The 27,135-nt window shown below is 41.6% G+C and overlaps 2 protein-coding genes across 4 annotated transcripts in view; one reads left to right on the forward strand and one right to left on the reverse strand.

Annotated features, from left to right (window-relative positions):
* Window positions 1–20,286, forward strand: part of LOC143281225 (uncharacterized) — a 127,606-nt gene extending 107,320 nt beyond the window's left edge. For all 3 annotated transcript variants that reach the window (XM_076586312.1, XM_076586313.1, XM_076586314.1), the window contains 5 exons: window positions 77–288; window positions 2,209–2,709; window positions 7,247–7,360; window positions 10,960–11,091; window positions 11,445–20,286. In XM_076586312.1, coding sequence (XP_076442427.1) covers window positions 77–288; window positions 2,209–2,709; window positions 7,247–7,360; window positions 10,960–11,091; window positions 11,445–11,854 — 1,369 coding nt within the window. In that variant the 3' untranslated portion in view covers window positions 11,855–20,286. The remainder of the gene's footprint in view (window positions 1–76; window positions 289–2,208; window positions 2,710–7,246; window positions 7,361–10,959; window positions 11,092–11,444) is intronic.
* Window positions 12,099–26,937, reverse strand: LOC143281226 (microtubule-associated protein 1 light chain 3 gamma-like). The gene is made up of 4 exons (XM_076586315.1): window positions 26,768–26,937; window positions 24,638–24,693; window positions 23,533–23,639; window positions 12,099–20,749 (listed from the first exon to the last, which is right to left on the reverse strand). The coding sequence occupies exons 1-4, from the start codon at window positions 26,817–26,819 to the stop codon at window positions 20,578–20,580; spliced, it is 387 nt and encodes a 128-aa protein (XP_076442430.1). The 5' UTR covers window positions 26,820–26,937; the 3' UTR covers window positions 12,099–20,577.
* Window positions 26,938–27,135: the final 198 nt, after the last annotated feature.

Here is a 27,135-nt window from a genome sequence, read left to right on the forward strand (position 1 = left end):
ATCACCACCCCAGATTGGATTCTTGGGGGTTTTTTTATTTAATTTATTTTATTTTTTCCCTATTTTGTGCCCACAGGGTGATATCGGTGGCAGTGGGAACAGAGACAATGACAGAGCAGCGCCGATCCCCCAGCCCCCAGCGCCGCCAGCGTGGGGAGGACCCCTCAGAGCTGGACAGCCTCTCCTCCCCCTCCTCTGCCACCGACACCTTCAATGACAACATCTCCGAGGGCCAGTGGCTGGTCAGCCGCAGTGAGGGTCAGGTTGCTGGCCTGCCTCTCGACAACGGTGAGTTATGTTATTAATCTGTCGTCACGTGCCTGAGGCAGGATACAGATTGATTCGCTTCTTCTTGTTGTTCTGCTGGTTTGTGAGTACGTGTTTGATATTTTCTCTGAATAAAGTATGTTAAAAAAATGAAAGCAAGAAAGGAAACCAGTTATAGTTCTGTCTGTTAGTAACTGTGTTGACCTTAATTGTATGTCTTGGGTCTGGTATATTCATTGTTGTCTTTTAAAAAAAAAGAAGAAGGATTTAAAAAATCCATTTGTTTAGAAATGCTCATATCTGTCCTTCGTACTTACTGTCTATCTTTCTGGTGTTTGTCTGTGCTGCTGAGTTATATTTGTCCATAAAAATGATAGTTTTCTGCATGTGTTGGTCCAGCATATTCACACCATTTTTTTTTTGGGGGGGGGGGGGGGACTTCTTTTTTTTATATATAAGTGTGATGCTCAACACTTACTTTATAGCTTGTGGCAGAGGTGACTGAAGACAATTTTCTGGTCTAAAACTTAGTTCCCGGAGCACAGATTTATCCATAACACCTGGTTGCTTCCCTTGGGTCAAGTACAGCCATTTCTGCACTGCAGTGGGCACATTCACATTCAGTTTTCTCAATCAGTTGTATTCTTACTTAGTGCTTTTAGCTTGTTGACTTCAGCCTTTACATTTTCACCCTGTATTTTTAAGAGGATTGAACGTGTGCATGTTGTGTATGAAGTGTGGCTTCAACAGTGCACTAAAAGATAAGAATAACTTTATTATCTCCAACTGGAGAAATTTGGTCAGGTGCATTATCACAACATAGACAAGTAAACAACATGGGGGCCATAACTGTAAAAGTCAACAACAGCTTTTACGAATATTATGAAGATACAAATGTAAAAAATATCACATACACCGTTTCATACATACATCCACCCACTGCAGGTAATAACTAGTATTCTTAATGTAAAAACAGAAAGAATTAAGAAACATTATTTGAATATAATTATAAACATAGCCTACTATACTGCACATTGATTATAATAGACAGATAAGATAAGAATAAAGATAAATTGCGGAAAACCGCAACCAGATAATCAGCACGCACCCGCACCCCCCCACCCCCCTCACCCCCTCCCACCCCACACACACGGATTACCTGATTAAACAAGAGTAATAGACATATGTTCTCAAATAAAAGCATTTCACATATTCGCTTTTAAAAACATTGCAATTAATTATTACATCGTAATTATTAAACAGAAATATATTTGTAATATGGACTACTAAGCTGTTGTAGGGCTGGTCCACATAAACTGCAGTGGAGCTGCACTGATGGGGCACAAAGAGTTCAACAGCACTGTTAAGGGGCATTGTAATTTCCCCAGTGTTTATTCATTGATTCATATTATCATTATCTTTATCCATATTATTATTATTATTTTCTTTGTTTATTTTATTTCATTCTTTTTTGTTTGTTTATCATAATTTATTTTATTTATTTTATTTCCCCCCAAAGGTGTGACTAAGCACGTCATGTTTATGCTGCTGGTCCGGCATCTGCTTAGCAGATGTGGTGTAGCCGTATGTATGGACTTCGTGGTCAGCAAGGCTCTAAGCACAATAATTTGATTTAATTCATAAGCACGATGATTTAATTTAATTCATTTTGAGTAACTGAACTGAACTGACCTTCCCAGAGCCGACCTTGGTGAGCCTCTAAACACCATAATTTAATTCAGTTTAATTTGAGTAATTGAACTGAACTGACCTTGCCCAGAGCCGACCTTGGCGAAGCTCTAAGCACCATAATTTAGATTGATTTAATTTTGAGTAACTGAAATGAACTGACGTTCCCCAGAGCCAACCTCAGTAAGGCTCCAGGCAGCATGATTTAATTTAATTCAGTTTTAGTAAGTGAAGTGAACTGACCATCCCCAGAGGTACACCGGATGGCGGTGGAGGCGGCGAGGAAGGTGGACACCAGCACAGCCAGCACCCTGCGTGACACAGAGGACCTGGACCTGGACGACACGGAGGACGCCTCCCGCAGCGAGGGGGAGTTCCTGCACCGGGGGGGGCAGGACATCCTGCTGAACCCAGAGACTGACCCCGTCCTGGCCCTCATGCTCCAGATGCAGCGCCAGCCCGGAGGAGGAGGAGGCTTCCGGCAGTACGACCTCCCCACCACCAGGGTGCAGCATGTTCTCACTGCTTCCTCTTCCACGAATCGCAGCACGGGGGAGGTCACCTGGAACGGGGCAGGGCAGGGTCATCACCATGGAGTGGGGCAGGGGGGCGTGGCAGTGAGGAAGAGTGTGAGTGAGATGAGCGAGGGGCAGGTGTTGTACCCAGGTGGTGGTGGTGGTGGTGGTGGGGGCCAGGTCACCGTGGTGGCCCCCAAAGCCGCGTCGCCGCCCCCGCCCCAGGACAGGGACATGAGTGAGTTTATTGTCTTTTTTTCCTCTTTTTTAATATATTTTTTGTAATTTGGTTTATTTAGCTTTTTGTCATTGTTGTCTGTGTTGGTTGGTTGTTTTGTGGGTTGTTGTTTTTTCATTAGGAGTAGGGGAAGGGTTTGCTTGGAATAATTGAGGAGAGGCGTTATTATGTTCGTTTTGGGGGAATTTTTTGTTTCATTTTTTATAGATTTGTTAAATTTTGTTATTGAGGGGTACAAGAAACAAAGACAAGGCGCATAGACGTGTGACATACTTGGACATCCGTGCCTGGATCGTTTTTACCTGGGTAAAAGAAACAAAGACAAGGTGCATAGACGTGTGACATACTTGGACATCTGTGTCTGGATCGTTTTTACCTGGGTAAAAGAAACAAAAGACAAGGTGCATAGACGTGTGACATACTTGGACATCTGTGTCTGGATCGTTTTTACCTGGGTAAAAGAAACAAAAGACAAGGTGCATAGACGTGTGACATACTTGGACATCTGTGTCTGGATCGTTTTTACCTGGGTAAAAGAAACAAAGATAAGGCACATAGACGTGTGACGTACTTGGACATCTGTATCTGGATCGTTTTTACCTGGGTAAAAGAAACAAAAGACAAGGCGCATAGACGTGTGACATACTTGGACATCTGTGTCTGGATCGTTTTTACCTGGGTAAAAGAAACAAAAGACAAGGTGCATAGATGTGTGACATACTTGGACATCTGTGTCTGGATCGTTTTTACCTGGGTAAAAGAAACAAAAGACAAGGTGCATAGATGTGTGACATACTTGGACATCTGTGTCTGGATCGTTTTTACCTGGGTAAAAGAAACAAAAGACAAGGTGCATAGACGTGTGACGTACTTGGACATCTGTGTCTGGATCGTTTTTACCTGGGTAAAAGAAACAAAAGACAAGGTGCATAGACGTGTGACATACTTGGACATCTGTGTCTGGATCGTTTTTACCTGGGTAAAAGAAACAAAAGACAAGGTGCATAGACGTGTGACGTACTTGGACATCTGTGTCTGGATCGTTTTTACCTGGGTAAAAGAAACAAAAGACAAGGCGCATAGACGTGTGACATACTTGGACATCTGTGTCTGGATCGTTTTTACCTGGGTAAAAGAAACAAAAGACAAGGCGCATAGACGTGTGACATACTTGGACATCTGTGTCTGGATCGTTTTTACCTGGGTAAAAGAAACAAAAGACAAGGTGCATAGACGTGTGACATACTTGGACATCTGTGTCTGGATCGTTTTTACCTGGGTAAAAGAAACAAAAGACAAGGCGCATAGACGTGTGACATACTTGGACATCTGTGTCTGGATCGTTTTTACCTGGGTAAAAGAAACAAAAGACAAGGTGCATAGACGTGTGACATACTTGGACATCTGTGTCTGGATCGTTTTTACCTGGGTAAAAGAAACAAAAGACAAGGTGCATAGACGTGTGACATACTTGGACATCTGTGTCTGGATCGTTTTTACCTGGGTAAAAGAAACAAAAGACAAGGTGCATAGACGTGTGACATACTTGGACATCTGTGTCTGGATCGTTTTTACCTGGGTAAAAGAAACAAAGATAAGGCACATAGACGTGTGACGTACTTGGACATCTGTATCTGGATCGTTTTTACCTGGGTAAAAGAAACAAAAGACAAGGTGCATAGACGTGTGACATACTTGGACATCTGTGTCTGGATCGTTTTTACCTGGGTAAAAGAAACAAAAGACAAGGCGCATAGACGTGTGACATACTTGGACATCTGTGTCTGGATCGTTTTTACCTGGGTAAAAGAAACAAAAGACAAGGCGCATAGACGTGTGACGTACTTGGACATCTGTGTCTGGATCGTTTTTACCTGGGTAAAAGAAACAAAAGACAAGGTGCATAGACGTGTGACATACTTGGACATCCGTGCCTGGATCGTTTTTACCTGGGTAAAAGAAACAAAAGACAAGGTGCATAGACGTGTGACATACTTGGACATCTGTGTCTGGATCGTTTTTACCTGGGTAAAAGAAACAAAAGACAAGGCGCATAGACGTGTGACATACTTGGACATCTGTGTCTGGATCGTTTTTACCTGGGTAAAAGAAACAAAAGACAAGGCGCATAGACGTGTGACATACTTGGACATCCGTGTCTGGATCGTTTTTACCTGGGTAAAAGAAACAAAAGACAAGGTGCATAGACGTGTGACATACTTGGACATCTGTGCCTGGATCGTTTTTACCTGGGTAAAAGAAACAAAAGACAAGGCGCATAGACGTGTGACATACTTGGACATCTGTGTCTGGATCGTTTTTACCTGGGTAAAAGAAACAAAAGACAAGGTGCATAGACGTGTGACATACTTGGACATCTGTGTCTGGATCGTTTTTACCTGGGTAAAAGAAACAAAAGACAAGGCGCATAGACGTGTGACATACTTGGACATCTGTGTCTGGATCGTTTTTACCTGGGTAAAAGAAACAAAAGACAAGGTGCATAGACGTGTGACATACTTGGACATCTGTGTCTGGATCGTTTTTACCTGGGTAAAAGAAACAAAAGACAAGGCGCATAGACGTGTGACATACTTGGACATCTGTGTCTGGATCGTTTTTACCTGGGTAAAAGAAACAAAAGACAAGGTGCATAGACGTGTGACATACTTGGACATCCGTGCCTGGATCGTTTTTACCTGGGTAAAAGAAACAAAAGACAAGGTGCATAGACGTGTGACATACTTGGACATCTGTGTCTGGATCGTTTTTACCTGGGTAAAAGAAACAAAAGACAAGGTGCATAGACGTGTGACATACTTGGACATCTGTGTCTGGATCGTTTTTACCTGGGTAAAAGAAACAAAAGACAAGGTGCATAGACGTGTGACATACTTGGACATCTGTGTCTGGATCGTTTTTACCTGGGTAAAAGAAACAAAAGACAAGGTGCATAGACGTGTGACATACTTGGACATCTGTGTCTGGATCGTTTTTACCTGGGTAAAAGAAACAAAAGACAAGGTGCATAGACGTGTGACATACTTGGACATCTGTGTCTGGATCGTTTTTACCTGGGTAAAAGAAACAAAAGACAAGGTGCATAGACGTGTGACATACTTGGACATCTGTGTCTGGATCGTTTTTACCTGGGTAAAAAGAAACAAAAGACAAGGTGCATAGACGTGTGACATACTTGGACATCTGTGTCTGGATCGTTTTTACCTGGGTAAAAGAAACAAAAGACAAGGTGCATAGACGTGTGACATACTTGGACATCCGTGCCTGGATCGTTTTTACCTGGGTAAAAGAAACAAAAGACAAGGTGCATAGACGTGTGACATACTTGGACATCTGTGTCTGGATCGTTTTTACCTGGGTAAAAGAAACAAAAGACAAGGCGCATAGACGTGTGACATACTTGGACATCTGTGTCTGGATCGTTTTTACCTGGGTAAAAGAAACAAAAGACAAGGCGCATAGACGTGTGACATACTTGGACATCTGTGTCTGGATCGTTTTTACCTGGGTAAAAGAAACAAAAGACAAGGCGCATAGACGTGTGACATACTTGGACATCTGTGTCTGGATCGTTTTTACCTGGGTAAAAGAAACAAAAGACAAGGTGCATAGACGTGTGACATACTTGGACATCTGTGTCTGGATCGTTTTTACCTGGGTAAAAGAAACAAAAGACAAGGCGCATAGACGTGTGACATACTTGGACATCTGTGTCTGGATCGTTTTTACCTGGGTAAAAGAAACAAAAGACAAGGTGCATAGACGTGTGACATACTTGGACATCTGTGTCTGGATCGTTTTTACCTGGGTAAAAGAAACAAAAGACAAGGTGCATAGACGTGTGACATACTTGGACATCTGTGTCTGGATCGTTTTTACCTGGGTAAAAGAAACAAAAGACAAGGTGCATAGACGTGTGACATACTTGGACATCTGTGTCTGGATCGTTTTTACCTGGGTAAAAGAAACAAAAGACAAGGTGCATAGACGTGTGACATACTTGGACATCTGTGCCTGGATCGTTTTTACCTGGGTAAAAGAAACAAAAGACAAGGTGCATAGACATGTGACATACTTGGACATCCGTGCCTGGATCGTTATTGCCTGGGTAAAAGAAACAAAAGACAAGGTGCATAGACGTGTGACATACTTGGACATCTGTGCCTGGATCGTTTTTACCTGGGTAAAAGAAACAAAAGACAAGGCGCATAGACGTGTGACATACTTGGACATCTGTGTCTGGATCGTTTTTACCTGGGTAAAAGAAACAAAAGACAAGGTGCATAGACGTGTGACATACTTGGACATCTGTGTCTGGATCGTTTTTACCTGGGTAAAAGAAACAAAAGACAAGGTGCATAGACGTGTGACATACTTGGACATCCGTGTCTGGATCGTTTTTACCTGGGTAAAAGAAACAAAAGACAAGGTGCATAGACGTGTGACATACTTGGACATCCGTGCCTGGATCGTTATTGCCTGGCAGCAGGTGCTACAGGACAGGTGATGGTTGCAGGGTCCAGGTCGGGAGGGGAGGGGAGGGAGAGGAGAAGTGTGGACAGAGCCAGGTCGGCCAGCCCCGACAAACAGCACCCCACCAGCACCCCGCAACGCAGCAAGACTCCTCCAGGTGGGCCCTCTCTCTCTCTTTCTCTCTTTTTCTTTCTCTCTCTTTCTTGGGGGGGTTATAGATAGGTAGATAGATAGATTTACATGAAGCAGCAAATGCAACAGCACAACATATTACAATGTCTCTAAAATTTGATCGCTTTTTTTTTGTTTTGTTTGTTTGGGGGTTTTTTTGTCAAGGGAAAGTGACAAAAAGAGACTGATAAAAAGGACCATCTCTCTCTTTGCTGCACTACATCTCTCTCCCTGCTACACTACATGTCTCTCCCTGCTACACTACATGTCTCTCCCTGCTACACTACGTGTCTCTCCCTGCTGCACTCTCCCTGCTACACTACATGTCTCTCCCTGCTACACTACATGTCTCTCCCTGCTGCACTGCATCTCTCTCCTTGCTGCACTACATGTCTCTCCCTGCTGCACTGCATCTCTCTCCCTGCTGCACTACATGTCTCTCCCTGCTGCACTGCATCTCTCTCCCTGCTGCACTACATCTCTCTCCCTGCTGCACTGCATCTCTCTCCCTGCTGCACTACATGTCTCTCCCTGCTGCACTACATCTCTCCCTGCTGCACTCTCTCTCTGCTGCACTACATGTCTCTCCCTGCTGCACTGCATCTCTCTCCCTGCTGCACTACATCTCTCCCTGCTGCACTACATGTCTCTCCCTGCTGCACTACATCTCTCCCTGCTGCACTACATGTCTCTCTCTGCTGCACTACATCTCTCCCTGCTGCACTACATCTCTCTCCTTGCTGCACTCTCTCTCTGCTGCACTACATGTCTCTCTCTGCTGCACTACATGTCTCTCCCTGCTGCACTACATCTCTCTCCCTGCTGCACTACATCTCTCTCTGCTGCACTACATCTCTCTCCCTGCTGCACTACATGTCTCTCTCTGCTGCACTACATGTCTCTCCCTGCTGCACTACATGTCTCTCCCTGCTGCACTACATCTCTCTCTCTGCTGCACTACATGTCTCTCTCTGCTGCACTACATCTCTCTCCCTGCTGCACTACATGTCTCTCTCTGCTGCACTACATCTCTCTCCCTGCTGCACTACATGTCTCTCTCTGCTGCACTACATCTCTCTCCCTGCTACACTACATGTCTCTCCCTGTTGCACTTCATCTCTCCCTGCTACACTACGTGTCTCTCCCTGCTGCACTCTCCCTGCTGCACTACATGTCTCTCCCTGCTGCACTACATGTCTCTCCCTGCTGCACTGCATCTCTCTCCTTGCTGCACTACATCTCTCCCTGCTGCACTGCATCTCTCTCCCTGCTGCACTACATGTCTCTCCCTGCTGCACTGCATCTCTCTCCCTGCTGCACTACATCTCTCCCTGCTGCACTGCATCTCTCTCCCTGCTGCACTACATGTCTCTCCCTGCTGCACTACATCTCTCCCTGCTGCACTCTCTCTCTGCTGCACTACATGTCTCTCCCTGCTGCACTGCATCTCTCTCCCTGCTGCACTACATCTCTCCCTGCTGCACTACATGTCTCTCCCTGCTGCACTACATCTCTCCCTGCTGCACTACATGTCTCTCTCTGCTGCACTACATCTCTCCCTGCTGCACTACATCTCTCTCCTTGCTGCACTCTCTCTCTGCTGCACTACATGTCTCTCTCTGCTGCACTACATGTCTCTCCCTGCTGCACTACATCTCTCTCCCTGCTGCACTACATCTCTCTCTGCTGCACTACATCTCTCTCCCTGCTGCACTACATGTCTCTCTCTGCTGCACTACATGTCTCTCCCTGCTGCACTACATGTCTCTCCCTGCTGCACTACATCTCTCTCTCTGCTGCACTACATGTCTCTCTCTGCTGCACTACATCTCTCTCCCTGCTGCACTACATGTCTCTCTCTGCTGCACTACATCTCTCTCCCTGCTGCACTACATGTCTCTCTCTGCTGCACTACATCTCTCTCCCTGCTGCACTACATGTCTCTCTCTGCTGCACTACATCTCTCTCCCTGCTGCACTACATGTCTCTCTCTGCTGCACTACATGTCTCTCTCTGCTGCACTACATCTCTCTCCCTGCTGCACTACATGTCTCTCTGCTGCACTACATCTCTCTCTGCTGCACTACATCTCTCTCCCTGCTGCACTACATGTCTCTCTCTGCTGCACTACATCTCTCTGCTGCACTACATCTCTCTCCCTGCTGCACTCTCTCCCTGCTGCACTGCATCTCTCTCGCTCTCTGTCCCTGCTACACTCTCCCTGCTGCACTACATGTCTCTCCCTGCTGCACTACATCTCTCTCATCTCTCTCCCTGCTGCACTACATCTCTCTCCCTGCTGCACTCTCTCCCTGCTGCACTACATCTCTCTCCCTGCTGCACTACATGTCTCTCTCCGCTGCACTCTCTCCCTGCTGCACTACATCTCTCTCATCTCTCTCCCTGCTGCACTACATGTCTATCCAAGTGGTGGTGGGCATAACTCATGGGACAGTCACCGCCATGTGACTTTTGGAAGTTGGAACCAGACCAGATAAGAGAGAATAAATGGATGAACAGAGAACTGAATACATATTTTAGCTGAGTGAGGTTTCTTTGGGAACTCAACATCAAATTTCAGTGTTTCGAGTTTGGCCTATTTCCCTCACTTCTGTCAGCTACGTGTGTGTGAAAGAGTTTTGACTAAGGTCAGATGGCAGTGAATTTACTTTCTGTGTTGACTTCGTTTTTGGTGTGTGACAATGATTCAGGTTCATAAAGGACAGTGTCATAGTGTGTGGGGTTTTTTTCAAGCGATGTTAAGGACACTTAAACTGAAAGAATTATGCAGTTTAACAACAACAAAAATGTTGGTTTGTTTTTTTTCAAGGGAAAGTGACAAAAAGAGACTGATAAAAAGGACCATCTCTCTCCTTGCTGCACTACATCTCTCTCCCTGCTGCACTACATGTCTCTCCCTGCTGCACTGCATCTCTCTCGCTCTCTGTCCCTGCTACACTCTCCCTGCTGCACTACATCTCTCTCCCTGCTCCCTGAATTTACTTTCTGTGTTGACTTCGTTTGTGACAATGATTCAGGTTCATAAAGGACAGTGTCATAGTGTGTGGGTTTTTTTCAAGCGATGTTAAGGACACTTAAACTGAAAGAATTATGCAGTTTAACAACAACAAAAATGTTGAGATCAGTGCACCTCTTCAAGTCTGACCTTAAACCTATACATCTCCCAAAATAGCTCTCCCCTCCCCTCCGTCTTCCTGGTCTACACTTTCTTCAGCTTTCTGTTCACATGTATAGTTGTCTCTCAGCCCTCTGAATCAGTCATGCATGTGAGTGAATGACTGGTGTGAAAGCACTTAGATTTTTTTTTTCTGGACATGACCGAGTGCTGTATATGCCATGGTGTCGCTATTGATTTGTCTCTGGGCAAGACTGAACGCTATATCAGTACTTTTATTATTATTGTTATTATTATCATGAACTAAGCGCTGTATAAGTGCTTTCATTATTATTATTGTGGTGTTGCTTTTGATTTGTCTGAGTCTCTGAGCAATACTGAGCGCTGTATCAATACTTTCACTATCATTGTTGTAATTATTATTATGATGATGTTGCCATGTTTGCCAGGATCCCGGAGTCGCCAGCAGCAGTACCAGCCAGTCACCTCAGGCCTGCCCCCCTCCCACAGCCGCCGCCCCCTCAAGTCGGCACTGGTCCGCAGCAGTGAGGATTCCAGACACTCGCGGGACAGTGAGCGTGGTGAGGATCTGGGTGGTCGCTTTGTTTTTTTTAAGGAAAAGTTCAAACAAGGAATGGATTTTTCATTGCAGTGATGTTTGCACACACTAAACAACTAATAATGCTGTCACCTTTTCAAGGGGCGAAATAGTGGATAAACAATTACCTTGATTTAAGGATGCATAAGTCAAATGCTCAAATGAAGAAAAACATGTTGCTTGACAGTTCCATGTGTATGCAATTTTCAAATGCACACAAACACGGATGAGGGTGAGATTAAATTGTTCAGTTTCTTCACTGTGTAGTATGTTACTAAATGCCATTACTATTGATTCAGTCATACCTGTTTTGTTTTTTTTCCATCTGCTCCACAGATTCGGACAGAACAGGTCCACCAACAGAGTTTGGGACACGAACCCTGACCCCAGATCAGCTCAACACTGAGGCACTGCTGCAGTCAGGGCCCTACATGACCAAAAGTATGGGCAGCAGCGGGCGTCAAGGGTCCACAAAGAAGTCGGTGGAGTTTGACCTGACGGGGACCTACGAGATGACACGCCGCAGTTATCGCTCTGACGATGGGTTCACCTCCACGGCCGGCAGCTCTGACCGTCTGTCTGGAAGCGGGCGTTCTTTGGGACTGAGATACTCCTTTGAGGATACGGAATCCGAGAGAAACGTGCGATCGTCGAGCCTTCGGGTGTCTGTCACGATGCCTTCCGCAGAGGGCGGGTCGGAGAGTGACGTGTCAGAAATTGATGTGTCTGAAAACAATAATTTCTGACATGGCCCAGTCAAGGTTGTTTTAGACACATGAGTACCTGCTGTTGTCTACAATTGTTACAAAGTAAAGATAGACAAGTGTAGAACACTTTTGTTTTCAGTATTTATACCCATGTAGAGTTTGTGGACATGCCAGACTTTAAATCTGAGTTTCTCATTTTCAAGGGCACAAAAGCATTTTATTCCCTTCCTTGACTTTTTTTTGTGAAACGGAAGTGAAATAGAAAGTAAGCAACATGAGTTGATTCTGATATTGGGGTTTGATATTAATCATTGTCACCCACAAGGTGACATGGTCAAGACAGGGTGTGTATTTGACTTAATGTACAATACATATAATCTATGGCTTAATGTGAATATACAGTACATAGAACGGCTGATGTGTTTTAAAGTATGAACACAAATTGCTTCTTGTTATGTACGCCTCCCTCCCATTCCATATTTCTTTTTGTTGGAGGAGGGAGGGAGACCAGTTAGTCTGTGATATCGATATGTGTGCAGTCATAAGTAAGGCGATGACATCATTGACTGATACTGCCTATTGTAGTTTTGTGCTTCGTGCACAGGATCATTGCCAGTTGTAATCACACGTCCCCGAGTACAAAATCATTGCCAATTGTAATCACGCATCCCTGTGTACAAGATCATTGCCAATTGTAATCTCACATCCCTATGTACAAGATCATTGCCAATTGTAATCACACATCCCTGACAAATCTTATTAAACACATTCACATCATGTATAGTTTCAACATGTTTATGCATCTCTGGGGTGGGGAGGGAACAACACGAAATCAGAGCTCCTGTTTTCATCCAATCCACATTCCTCTCTTTGCGTGTCAGCGTTTCATTTTTCATGCGGCATAAAGGAGTTTTTGTATACACCAGTCATTTGAGTGAAATGTACTGCATGAAAAGTAATAATCCATCCATTACTTGTTACTGCTGTAAAGGCGTTGGATGGAAGTGGAGAAGCATTTCTGTGCAGACCCTGTGCTTAGCAGTACTGGATGCCTTGAACTGGTCATGTCTAAAGCTCCAGTGAACAGTGCTGGTTTCACAGGTTGTGGCTGCAGTGCTTTGGAAAGTTTGTGCTCAGCACATGATGGGCACAATGGCCAAGAGGTTAAAGTGTTGGAATTTCAGTCTGAAAGTCCTGGGTTCAAATCCCAGTCAAAGCATCTGGTGGGTTAAGGGAGAACCACCTTCACACATGCATGCAGAAGATCAAATGCGTTTGTCAAAGGTCCTGTATCCCATGTCAGCATTTGTTTGGATATGGAGTTGCTGCCCCTGAACACAGAAGAACTACTCAACATACCAAATGAATTTTTACTCATTAAACTGGAACAGTAATTGTTGACTTTAAGTAAAACATCTGTAGTCAAAGCAGCCTTCAAAGACTTTGGGGGTGGGGTCTGTCTTTCTGATATCTTAGTTTAGTTTATGATAGTGTGTATTACTGTGTGTGTTAGAATAACATGAATTTCTATACCTTTGACATGTGTTTCTGTATGTATTTGAGTAACATGCATTTATGTACCTATAAATTGTATATTTGCAACAACTAAAAAAAAAAAAAGAAGAAAAAAAAGAAATAATAAAGTCTGTGCATCTTGATTTGAAGTAATCACTGTCTTTCCTATATTCCATCCTCTTTGCCGGTCTTTCTTGGTCTCCACACAAGTCAACATGTATTCACACCACACATAATTCTGGGAACAAATTAGTCAACACCTGTTTTATTTATTTATTTATTTTTAATCAAAAAAGGAAATCAACAGGTATTCTAAAAATGCATCACTGTACATCCGAAAAGCACTGTGAATCATTTTCCAACACCTCTTCGTTTCAGTTGATGGGGGACTTTAAGAACACAGAAAAAAATCAAGAGTGAATAAAGCACACAAAAAATATCATAGCAAGGCAGTCATTGATTCAGCCACTAAACATTTACCAATTGAACTCCCCTGAGGGTTTATGTTAACAAAAAAAATTAATAACTGACAAAAAAAAAAAAAACAAAAAACAACAACCAAAGATGCTGACAAAATATGAGTGAAAAATCTTGAAAATTTTATATTTGATTAATAAAAATCGGTCTTAAGGAAGACTTAGATTTTGTTAACAGATGATACCAACTTTAGAAAATCAGCGAGGTAGCTAGTGTATTGGAATTTCCTCTTTCTAAACATTCCACAAATTTATTTAGACTGTAACGTAGCCAAAATGAATAATGTTAGAGTAAAACAGAACTTTTTTATGCAGCTAGATTTTATTAAATCATTTCATACAGCTCACACTGTTTTCCAGCCACAGTTCTTTCTGTTAAAACACATGGCTTTCAATAAAATAATCTTGTTCTAATTCTGGATAGCCTGTTAGAAGAAAATGATAAACAACAATTAGAAATCATATGTAATGTACTGTAATTACTTTTTTTCTTTTCTTTTTTTTTTTCCATTGATGCCCATTTGTTGAATAAAACCTGGACCTCATCATTCTCGGTTTCACTGGTTTATTCTGTGTGGATGTATCTCAATCATTAAAATACTAAAACAGTTCTGCAGATTGCTTTTAGTCATTGTAATTGGTTTATTATGTGTGAATTATTTTAAACATGAAGATACTAAAACAGTATAGCTGATCACTTTTAGTCATTGTAGATTAATGAAAACTTTGCACCAAAGACCACAACCTGTGTAGATTTTTCACACAGCCAATAAAAACAATACATGTCACAAAAAGAACAGTGAATGCCTGGCAACTGAGGTGATTGTTCCAGGATGAATCCCCTTTAATGCCAGGTCACATGACATGTTCTGGTAATTGTAGACATCTAGTTAATGTTGAATTTTCACATTCGGAATGTTCTTATCACTCAGCTAAACAACCACTGGAGCTGTCAATTCATGATCATCTCACCCCTCCCCCCCCCCCACCTCCAACCCCACCGACCCCCTTCCACACACACCCCTCCTCTCTGCCCAACTGGCCCAGAGGATGAGGATGACAAACACCCCCACCCACCTGGCTAAGCCTCAGCAGCAGGGCAGAAACACCAGAAGGGTAACCCTCCTGTGGATGGCAGCTCATCGTGGAATGACTGGAACTGAGAGAGCAGATGAGCCACTGAAGTGGGGGGGGGTGTGGGGGGGGTCAGTCCTGAAGCCAAGGACAGTGAAAGATTCTGACCATCCCCTCTTGTCCAGATAGGAGTCAGTGCAGTGGTGACATAGACCAAAGGCTTGACACTGGTCACATTATGTTCAAACTGACATGGACCAAACGTTACAACCTGATTCGGTCACCAACTTGCCCCTGTGGTTAAAAGAACCAAACAACCCACCACATTACAGAGATGTCCCTCTTTGAGAGGATCCGAAAATGATGTGGCTGGCTGACTAATGCTCCATTCCCCACCCAATTCTACAGCAGGACCTGGATCAATTCATGACACTCTTCGTTGGATGTTGCCCATAGTGTGTTGCTTATGAACTCAAAGAAAAAAAAGAATGATCAATGGACTGGTCCAAGGCAGAATCTTCTACCACTTGCTCTCCAGCAAATCAGCAGGACTTGGTCAACCATGACACTGAAAACAAAATCAGTTGTTGGTCCAAACAGATAGACTGGTCTGAAACAATGGTCTGAAACAACGGACATGTCTGATGAAAATTGAAAAGGTTACAATGCACAGGGAAGGTGGTCATACGTCCTTTAAATTTGAATACACACAATGATATCAATTGACAACACTATTAATCACTGACATATACTCAAGGGATTGTATTATTTCCCTGGCTTGCATAACTGGTTTTCACCGTAGTAATTAGTGAAGAAACTAGCTACGACATACCCATGCATCCACAGCTTACAAATGAAACCTGTCTGTGTTCACAGTTAATATAATCAGTCGCAAAAGTAGAAAAAAGATTTTCAAAACAGAGCAAAAAATAACTGGCCTACATTTTTAAAAAGATTTTTTTTTTAGGCTTTTCAGTCAAGCAATTCTGTCACAGTGGCGACATGCATTCAAAGAAAACTCAAACCCACACCCCACAGGGATACATCCAGTCAACCCAAATCACCCTACTGAGAACCAAACACTGGAAGTGTATAGAAAACAGAAAGACAATGTTCATGATGATGAAACAGTGATAAATGTTCAATTACATGTACTCTTGTCTAACATTGACCATCATGCTACTGAAATAAAGTCCATGATTAAATGGAGAAGAAAAAAAAAATCAACATCTAGTAAAAAAAAAAAAAAAAATTCAACATCTAGTTAAATGTTTGAACAATATCTTGATTGCACTGGATATACCTGGGAATTTTATGTTTCAAACACAGGCTAGTACTATCACTGACATGCATCTTAATTCACGATAATGATGATAATGAAACATTTCCAGCATTGCATTCCTGTTGCTGTGTAAACCTCTATGTGCTTCACAATAAGAGTTCTAATTATTCAGATACAAGAATGTGATATAAACAAGTCACACACACACACACACACAAGATGTGACAAACATTTTCTGAGAACATCTGGATTAAACACAAAACACATTAGTACTAAGACATTGATACCCCAAAGGCAGAAATATAACAACTGAAAAAAGGAATGGTCAGAAAACTGTTACTGGAAGACAGTCAATGGAAAGTTGTTTTTTTTACATCATCCCCCTATGTTGGAACTATTTTAATTTATCAAAGCTGATTAAAAAATAAAAAGAACAAAAAAGATACATATATATATATATATATTGTTCCTTTTCAATCCTGTTGGAACTTTTTTTTATAATCACACTAACTTCTTTAACATGTGAAATAAAACGGGGTCTAAAACTTGTTAATTTCTTGATAAACATGAAAGGAAATTTTCTATCTAAAATTACGTTTAAATAACATACTTACCGTGACCCAACTAGTGCAGACTCCGGCAGGGGTCTAACATTCCTGTCCTGTGCAAACTACTATCCGCCTATGCGGAGAAAACGAAAGTACTACGGCAGATAACCTCCCGGAAGTAGGTAACCTCCCCTTTGTCCCCCTGGCTAGCGCCCTCTTTTGACGGCAGCCATCATGAAAGATATTTTTGTAGTTGTTCGCACTTTCATGAAATATCTCACTTTGAAAAACACCCCGATCCCAATTTTTTATCTGCTGCAAAAATCAAAAGTTTATTTTTGGATGAAAATAACTATAAAGCAAACTTTTTTGAAGATTTTGTATGTTGGGGCATTCTATCATAATATCATCTCCAATCATGTATAGTTACAATAAGTATGCACATATAATGAAACCAAAAATATCCAACAACAAATTCAAAAAATAATCTACAGTTCCAATAATTTGAAAGGACTATGAGACAACCCAGTGTCAACAGGTAACTTAACTGATAACCATCCAATACCAATAAGGCACACTGTCACATAAAAAAAGGCAATGGTCCCTCACAAAAACATAGTGAAGCTCAAACCAACTCAGCAGCTTCTTTCCAAGTCACACACCTTCCATACACCCCTCTGGGCGGAGTCATGGCGAGTGATGCCACAGTCCGGAACAACATGAACAACAGTGCATAGTTCCTTCAGGCACTCTCCCACATTGGCCAAAATAATTACAGCAGTATTCAAGCTCAAAGAGAGAACAGTAATGCCTAACACTGTGGACTGGTGCTGCATGATGTGTGCACCTCTTCAGAACTTTGCGAACACAACTGCTGGAGTTCTTCCATCAACATGGACTTTGTCAAGTGACAAGGTAATGTCCATAACACACCCATCAAGCACCAAGTCCGACCTTCCCCATCCTAAACTACATAGGACTGGCCACACTGCAAGCATGCAGGACATGCATTCACCAAAGGCAGTCCTTTTCAGTGATCTGCGGAAGGAATAAGATGAGAAAGGGGCTTCCAGGAAAGATGAAGCTGTACAAGGATGAAATGAAAAAAACTGCTATCCTGGCCAGTCTTCATCACCAGACATCGCGACAGGCTCTGGACAGGGATGACAACTAGTCTATCATGGCGGACATCCCTCGTTTCAAGGAAGAGAAATTTAATGCAGTCACAGACAATAAGTGGAAAAAGAAGAAGAAAATGGAAACCTGTGAATTCCCCTCACCCAAAAGCTTACCCCCAAAAATTAGCTGTCCAAAGTGCACAAGTCTATATGCTACATACACTGTGTTTCAGACACTGGTGAGAAAGTGAACCCTGCCACCTTTGATCCTTGCAAGAAAGAAAATCTACCACAATCAGTGATGATCATGTCACAAATTATGACCAAAAAAATTCATCACTTGCAATGTCAACAACAAAGCACATGGCTTTAAATCAAACAAGACAAAGTCAATTGTTCGTTAATAGTCACTGAAATCATCAAAGAAATGATTACAACATATTGACTGCTGCACTAAAATTCAAAACATAGTGAAATAACCAGTATATTGTTTGCTGTCATGAGGAATGCTATCAACATATTTGAAACATTTATTTTCTATTTGAAAAAAAAAACAATAAATAAATGTCAATCCCAGAGAAATTCAACCAAGACATTCAGTTACTTCCAACAGTCAGGCATGCCAACTGTCAGAGAAAAAATCATGATGGAAATTGAGCACTGAGTGGAGGCAGGGGGGAGGTTTGCGACGTCCCTGCAGCACTTAGTGACTTACCGGCTGTGTCGGAACTGTCCATGGAAACAGCATGTGTCAACAACCCTGAGAGGGAGGTGGGGGGAGTGTGGAGGGGAGTTGATTTTCCCAGCCAAAATGGAGGTTGAGAGCAGTGAAAGAGCAGTACCAGTAACACACATGGCCACATTACCAAATACACTGATACTTCTGCCAGGAAAACCAAAAATCTAAAAGGGTCTACAAAAGAAAACATTCAAATCTGCAGAAACATGATGGATAACTGGCAAACCTAACCAGTTTGCCTTTTGATCCCAAGGATACAGCAAATTATATACACAATATTTCTTTAATCCTAAGACCTTGAACAAAACAAAAAATCTGGAAAATTCTTGCTTTTAGTAATTATCACATAACATGCCAATCATTTGAAAGGATGCTCCAGTCAACAAACATGAACACAGTGAAGCATTAGATGTCCGTAGTCACACAAACTGTCACATTTTTCATATGTTTCTGGAAATCCAAAAAGCCAGGTCAAACAATCATTTCCTGCATGTTTATTTTAAGAACACTTACCAACAGAATAATACAACGTGAAGGCACTACGAGGCGAAAAAATTCAATCAACACCTTTGTTGTTAAATCAATAACCTAAGCAGTCCTAACCAGGATCAGATAATTTGTTGCAAAACAAACTGCCTCATACTTGTGTATAAAAACGTTCTGACGAAACACAACAACATGCATTCAAAATGCAGTTCACTAACTGATTCACATGTGTTTGTAAAAGTGGACAAGGCAGGCTGATATTAAGGTGGAGTGTGCAAGAAGGTAGGGAACCTTGCAATGCTGTCTCACCTACAATGCTGACTTCAAATTAAAGTCTACATGTAAGCACAGCATGCATTCTCTTCACATTTACTACCTTCTCTCCTTGATTCATAAACTACAGTATTTGGTATTTTTAAAGGTGGTGTTGTTGGTTTTTTTTTTACTTTTCTCATTCTATGATCTATCACCCATGTAAAGTTAACATGTTTAAGTACAAATTCTGAACTGATAATCCAATGTCCTTAGAAAAGAAGGAAAAATCAAATACTTGACGTGCAAACTCTGCTTGGAGATGTACAACTCTTCAGTACCATCCACCAGAACAGTCTGTTGCTTGCTCACTTTGTCAGGAAACTGTAGCCTCCCGACTACCTAACTTGAAAAAGTTTCGTGCCAATACACAGAGCATTTCTTCTTCTTCTTCTTCTTCTGCGTTCGTGGGCTGCAACTCCCACGTTCACTCGCATGTAAACAAGTGGGCTTTTACGTGCATGACCGTTTTTACCCCGCCATGTAGGCAGCCATACTCCGCTTTCGGGGGTGTGCATGCTGGGTATGTTCTTGTTTCCATAACCCACCGAACGCTGACATGGATTACAGGATCTTTAACGTGCGTATTTGATCTTCTGCATGCATTTACACACGAAGGGGGTTCAGGCACTAGCAGGTCTGCACATATGTTGACCTGGGAGATCGTAAAAATCTCCACCCTTTACCCACCAGGCGCCGTCACCGTGATTCGAACCCGGGACCCTCAGATTGAAAGTCCAACGCTTTAACCACTCGGCCTGGTATTGACATCAGACTCAGTGTTTTGGTGAAGAGTCACAAACACTGACTTCATCTGAGAGAAAACTGTAGTGTAAGCCACTGAAACAGGTGTTGATGGTCAGAAATACACATTCTCTATTCAACAACACTTCTCATGACTTACATGTTTTCAGACAAACCTTTTTTTTCAAAAACAACAAAACATGATTCATCTGTTGTTAACCTGCCTCGCTTCTTAATACTATCAATATCACATAATAAAATACCAATTTAGACAACAACCAAAAAAAAAAAAGAGAGAAAAAAAAAGAAGAAAAAGAACCTCAGTTTGTCCCTGTGCAACACTGAACAAATATTGTCAACACACAATTAAATCTCAAAACATAGCAATCACTCACCCTCCACTGTTCACACACACTCTTGTTTTCCTTTGACACAACATGCTCCAGTAAACGTTCGTTCCCAAAGGGCCTATCTTGTCAACGCCCCAAACATTTCCTGTGAGGCATAGGTCATGTAGAGAAAGCCATCGGGGTCTTTGTCGTCACGGTAAATCTCGGCCATGGTGGCAGACATGGAGGACAGAGACTTGTTGTTGACCAGCAGATAGAGGGACTGGTGGGAGCTCAGTGACATGCGGTTCCTGCACACAGTGCATTGTGCTTAGTTTGTGTGTGTGTGTGTGTGTGTGTGTGTGTGTGTGTGTGTGTTCAAGAGTGTTCATTCTTTAGTTTAACGTCTTTTTACTGTAAGAGATATTAGACGAAGGTAAGGAAAAAAATCGATGGGGGAAAAAGAAATTACTGTATACACATACGAGTATGCGAGTGTGTGTGTGTATGTGTGTGTGTGTGTGTGTAATGAAAATTGTCAACACTAATGATGATTTCATGTCAGGGATATGAGACTTTTAACACAAGGCAAGTTAGTATAATGATCAGCTGTTACATGAGCACCACAGATGCAAGCAACATTACCAACATACTTTGAGAGTATGTGTGTGCGTATTTGCACACTGGTGTCAGTAGGCATGCATTTTCAGGTGGATCCTTTTTTTTTATTTTTTTAATGTTTTACTCAAACAGGTTCTCAAGGCCTGATCAGCATTCTGTATTTATGTGAACATTAAGCATCTGCATTTTTCTTTTCTTTTCTTTCTGTTTTTATATATAGCGAATGTACTGTAGCATATATGGATCAGTTCGCAGGCACTGACACCTTTTTGAAACGGAAACTGAATTTTACTAGTGGGTGGCTGCTGAATTACCTCTGACAAGTTGCAAAAAGGAAAGGAAAGGAGCATTTTTTCCCCCTAAAATCACATCCAATCTTCATTGGAAAAGACAGGTTCTCTGATCCTGGATACATATAGCAGCCAGATAACATTGGTACATGTATCCATTCACTCACAGCGAAACCAAACCAACACTTTCCTGTACCAGTTGTGCTGAAAACTGTGTGGAAACCATAAAAATATACTGTGTAAGTTCAACTTTTGGCTCTGAGTATGGAAATTTCCTCTGTATATTTACTCTGACACTCTTACTTAGTTACTGTGACACACTGGTGCAGACTCCAGCAGGGGTCTGATCCCCTGTCCTATGGAAACCACTACTCTGCTCAACTGGTGAAATCGATAAGTATCTGTGAAAATACGGACATCCCTTAGGATATCACCACCTTTGAATTACTTTTAAAGTAACATTCAAGTTTACTGTGCCCCTCTGGTGCAGACAAGTTGGATACCAAAAGATATGGTTCAATACAATCTTCTTTTTTTTTTTTAATCTGACGACCAGTATTAAGGCCTTGGTTAGACTGAATTTGAACCAGCTTCAAATTTATTTGCTTATCTGTCCAGCAGGTTGTCAAAAGGAAAATCACTTTATATCACACTAAATTAATACTTACTTTTTTTTATACAACCACTTCAGCTGGGTTTTTTTGCCCCTTCTTCTTCTTCTTCTGCGTTCACTCGTATGCACACGAGTGGGCTTTTACGTGTATGACCGTTTTTACCCCGCCATGTAGGCAGCCATACTCCGTTTTCAGGGGTGTGCATGCTGGGTATGTTCTTGTTTCCATAACCCACCGAACGCTGACATGGATTACAGGATCTTTAACGTGCGTATTTGATCTTCTGCTTGCATATACACACGAAGGGGTTTCAGGCACTAGCAGGTCTGCACATATGTGGAGATCGTAAAAATCTCCACCCTTTACCCACCAGGCGCTGTCACCGTGATTCGAACCCGGGACCCTCAGATTGACAGTCCAACGCTTTAACCACTCGGCTATTGCGCCCGTCTTTTTTGCCCCATTTAGCAAATATAGGAGTATGTAATCCACACAGGATATTCCTAGTCCAGTCCTATTCCCATGGCAGATCTAGTTTCACCTGAGACATTAAATGACGGTGTAAAGGAGTGTGACAAGGAGCTATATATGTTATTACAACAATGAGTCTAAGTGTGGGTATCCATGAGAGTGTGTATGCGTGTGTACAGCTGTATAATTCATGAGGAAATCACAAATTGACGAAACAGAACAGTAATCTGCATCAGCGGAGAATGGAGTTCCACTTGGTTTATTGACCAAATAAACGTTTCTGTCTCGGGCAAACGATTTCTAATACGCTAATATTGTTGGTTACTTGGAAAGTCTTTTTATTTAATTCATAGATAAGTAAAAGAGACTGTATGCTTCTGGAATTGTAATGATGAACATTTTATTCATCAGATTCATTCAAATAATTTCCTGTGTGACTGTTTTACTGGGGAAAAAAGGGAATACATATTTCAATGAAAATCTGTAAATTAGAAATTCTAAAGCTGGTGTTTGACTAGGACAGGATAATCATTTGCAGAGACTCGGATGGTGACACACAACCAACAGACCTGGAAGAATCTGGTGAACAGTTCTGTGCGACACCCCAATCCTTCTTCACACAGAGTTAAGGGAGAGAAGGAAGAAGACTGGGAAAGGACTTGCACTCATTTACAACCAACTGTTTCTATCTCAGGTGATAGAATGTGTTACACTGAACGACGGGCGCAACAGCCGAGTGGTTAAAGCGTTGGACTGTCAATCTAAGGGTCCCGGGTTCGAATCACGGTGACGGCGCCTGGTGGGTAAAGGGTGGAGATTTTTTACGATCTCCCAGGTCAACATATGTGCAGACCTGCTAGTGCCTGAACCCCCTTTGTGTGTATATGCAAGCAGAAGATCAAATACGCACGTTAAAAATCCTGTAATCCATGTCAGCGTTCGGTGGGTTATGGAAACAAGAACATACCCAGCATGCACACCCCCGAAAACGGAGTATGGCTGCCTACATGGCGGGGTAAAAACGGTCATACACGTAAAAGCCCACTCGTGTGCATACGAGTGAACGCAGAAGAAGAAGTTACACTGAACAACAGATACCTGATGATGGTGAGGAACTGGGACATGGTCAGTTCCTGAGGCACCAGGAACTTGGTTTTGTCCAGCCGGGACAGGGACTTTTCCTTGTGGTAACGCTCCACTATCACCTGCAGTTACAACAAACATAGCATGTTTAATTAATCAACACTCTATCCCCCTCTCACTGTCCAAACACACACACACACATATATATATATATATATATATATAGATATATATAGATATATATATATATAACACATCCAATCACTTACACATGAACAAATTACACAAGTTCCAAGAGACACTGACAGACTCATCTTTTTCTTGGAGTGTACTAATGTCTCCCAATGTTCATATCATATTGATATGTTATAAAAAAAAATATCATACTGATATGTTATAAGTCTTTGGAGACAACTGGGATAAGCCAGGGACACTAAAATTGTGTCCTTTTTTGTCTTTTTTTAAGCAAACACTTGTAATACCAACAGCAGGCAATAATGTGTGTGTGGGGAGGCGGTTTAAGGGGTGTGTGTGTGTGTGTGTGTGTGTGTGTGTGTGTGTGTGTGTGTGTGTGTGTGTGTGTGTGTGTGTGTGTCTCTGTGTGTGTGTGTGTGTGTGTGTGTGTGTGTGTGTGTGTGTGTGTGTAAGCCTGTGGTTGCATGTTTAGTGCTCAGTGGGCACAATAAGAACAACAGTAACCCTGCATGAGGTTGGCAAAAATGAATGCTCAGGACGTGCATTCTTCATGCTTTGTTAGTCAACTGTGATACCAGAACAATAGCATAGACACAGCTGACAACGCAGCACAGCCGACATTATTATTTGTTTTTCTTCCTTTTTACTACACACCAGTAGCATCAACAACAGTCTGCAATCTTGCACAATTGGAGCAGTAGCATTCACTGATTCAGTAAACACTAAACTGGCTAACATATAGAGACAGTGGCACTGATACTTGTAAAAGGAGTTATAGTGAGTGGTACAACTTTGTCCACAATAGTGGCAATAAGTATAGTTTTTTGTGGCTGTTTTTGTTATTGTATTTCTTCTTATTGTTGTTGTTCTATAAAGAAAAAGACCTGGAAAGAAAACATGAGAAAATGAAAACTTTCTGACTTACTGGAATTTTTGAGGGAAACTTCTGTCTAATACCCTCTAGCTCATCTTTGCGGACGGCTGAAAAGTAAAAAAAACAAAAGGGCATGGTAACAGCAGCATCATATAATAATTAATCAATTTGTGTAAAATTAAAAACTGAACAGAATCCAAACCAACAGAATAATGACACAAATCAAAATATTGCTACTGACTTTTTTATGTATACAGTCAATGAGTCATTATACTATCATTCTTATCATTTTAGATTTTAAACCTCGAATGACATAACTATATTAGTAATATATATATATATATATATAAAGAAAAGGAAATGCCAAATATTCAGTTCAAAACATTTCATTTCATGATTAATGTATTTCTTTTAAGCATTTTGAAACACAATAGTACATGCAGCAAAGATCTGAAATGTGTAGGGGATTTTTTGTTGTTGTTTTTTTTGTTTTGTTTTTTATTTGTTTGTTTTTTTCAAATATGTTAAGTATCAGATGATGCACACAGAAGAACAACATGATTTGGTACACATGTATACAATATATACAACTAATATAATAATGGAATCATGGAAAACTAAAAATGTTATGGCACTGTTTAAATATATGATTATAAATATACTCATATAATAATTCAGAAGAAAAAAAAAGAAAATGAAGTCAACATAAGTTTTGACTTGGAATCTGTTGGCTGTAGAAGAAAGTAGTATCAATCTTCTCCAGCATGAATCACTGAAACAATGCTCCTACTTGAAACAATGCCTCTACGTAGTCACAGCACATCAGTATCACAGTGACCATGAAATAACTAGCTGCTTTCACAAACTATTTAATGTTTAATAATACCAACAGTTCATAACATAGCATTGTGACCATGTGTTTCAAATATCTGATGTTCACAGTTATGTAATAATTACTGATTATCTGTGTTCACAGACATGGAAAAAATTAATCTTTATTCCTAGCCTGGTAAGCCAGTTAATCAAAATCCCTGAGCAGCCCATCTTCATGCTTAACTGGCTGGCAGCTCCACAAGTCCAGTAAGTTGGCTGGTATATTATCCAGTCAGACTTGCCGTGGACGAGCACAAGCAGCAGGGTGAGCAATATAGCCATGTATAAGCCACCAATGCTCTCTATGCTCGGTTTACAGTCCCATTCAAAAGACTTCCAGGGAATGGATTCAGAACCAATATGCTTAACTGCAGGGGAAAAATCCTCCTGGACCAAAATGGCTCGACGGAGATCTGAACCTTAAACCCGAGGACAACGAGTCCAATGCTTCATAAACTGCCAAAACAGTTAGCTATTTCAGCCCCATTAAGCTTGTATACACTGCAGAACTGAATTGACACACTTCCTGAAAGAGGACTACTAACACTAGTACTACAGTAGTAGCAGTATTAGTTCTGATCCAGATGCATGTAAAGACTTTGAGTGTTTTAAAAACAACAACAATTATTAAACAATGAGTATTCTCTGATAAGAAATTTGGACTTTTGACTGTTTACATTGGGACATGTAATAAAGAACCTGGTTAATTTGTCATCACTGTGAATCTGACACATTATTCTAAAGCCAGCTCAAGTGAGAAAGGCCACTTGGCTCTTTATCAGAGACCACTCTATATCTCATTATCTGGCCTACTTAGATCATGTTCACAATTACATCATCGCACAAATGCATTCTGGTAGTACATGATCAATTATTTATTTCGTTTGTAAACAAAACCTCGTAAAATGCCTGCAGCATGTGTACTTCTTGACAATAGAACTGAAACAACATCAAGAACACGAACGACAAAAAATACAACGATGATTGGGATAGGTTGAGACAAAACGAACAGGTTTTTAACAGTAAACGAGAATCAAATGAAAATAAGCGAAAACAACTTGATCAAAATTTCTCCCCATCAGTCAACAGGTTCAAAAGCAGGCTCGACGCTTTTTGGAAAGGTAGTTCAACTGTCTACGATCCAATTTGTCTCTGTTAGTTTGTAGGCATTATACTACCCACGCATGCCACAGTAACAGTAGGAGCTTATGGACCGTGAAATGGCCAGAAGGCCTACACACTGAGTCTGTCAAGTTCAAGTAAAATTTACCTTCATCGAGACAGACTGAAACCAAAACAGTCACCTACCAAAACTTTTCCGCTGCTTGAACGACTTGTACGTTTCTTGTGCTTCCTTCATTGTATTCAAGCTCTTCAAGCCTGCTTCTCAACGTTCCTGGTTAGCAGATTAAACAAACTGCTTCGAACTGGTTGTCAGATGTGTGTGGAAACTTCACCAAACAATAACAATGTCGTCATTCCGCCACACGCTGCTTGATTGGTCAAGCGTATGTACACACCAAGGGGGAGAATTCCAATATAATGTGTTCTGTGTCGCGTGTTTCTCGGGACACTGTGTAGTAGTAGTAGTAGTATAGGACTAGCAAGTCATCTGCCTAGACCTCTCGGCCTTTTTATGTCCCGATCGAATCTTCATCTTCACTTCTTCCATTTTA

The sequence above is a fragment of the Babylonia areolata genome, chromosome 4, assembly GCF_041734735.1.
Source record: "Babylonia areolata isolate BAREFJ2019XMU chromosome 4, ASM4173473v1, whole genome shotgun sequence".
NCBI classification, from domain to species: domain Eukaryota; kingdom Metazoa; phylum Mollusca; class Gastropoda; order Neogastropoda; family Buccinidae; genus Babylonia; species Babylonia areolata.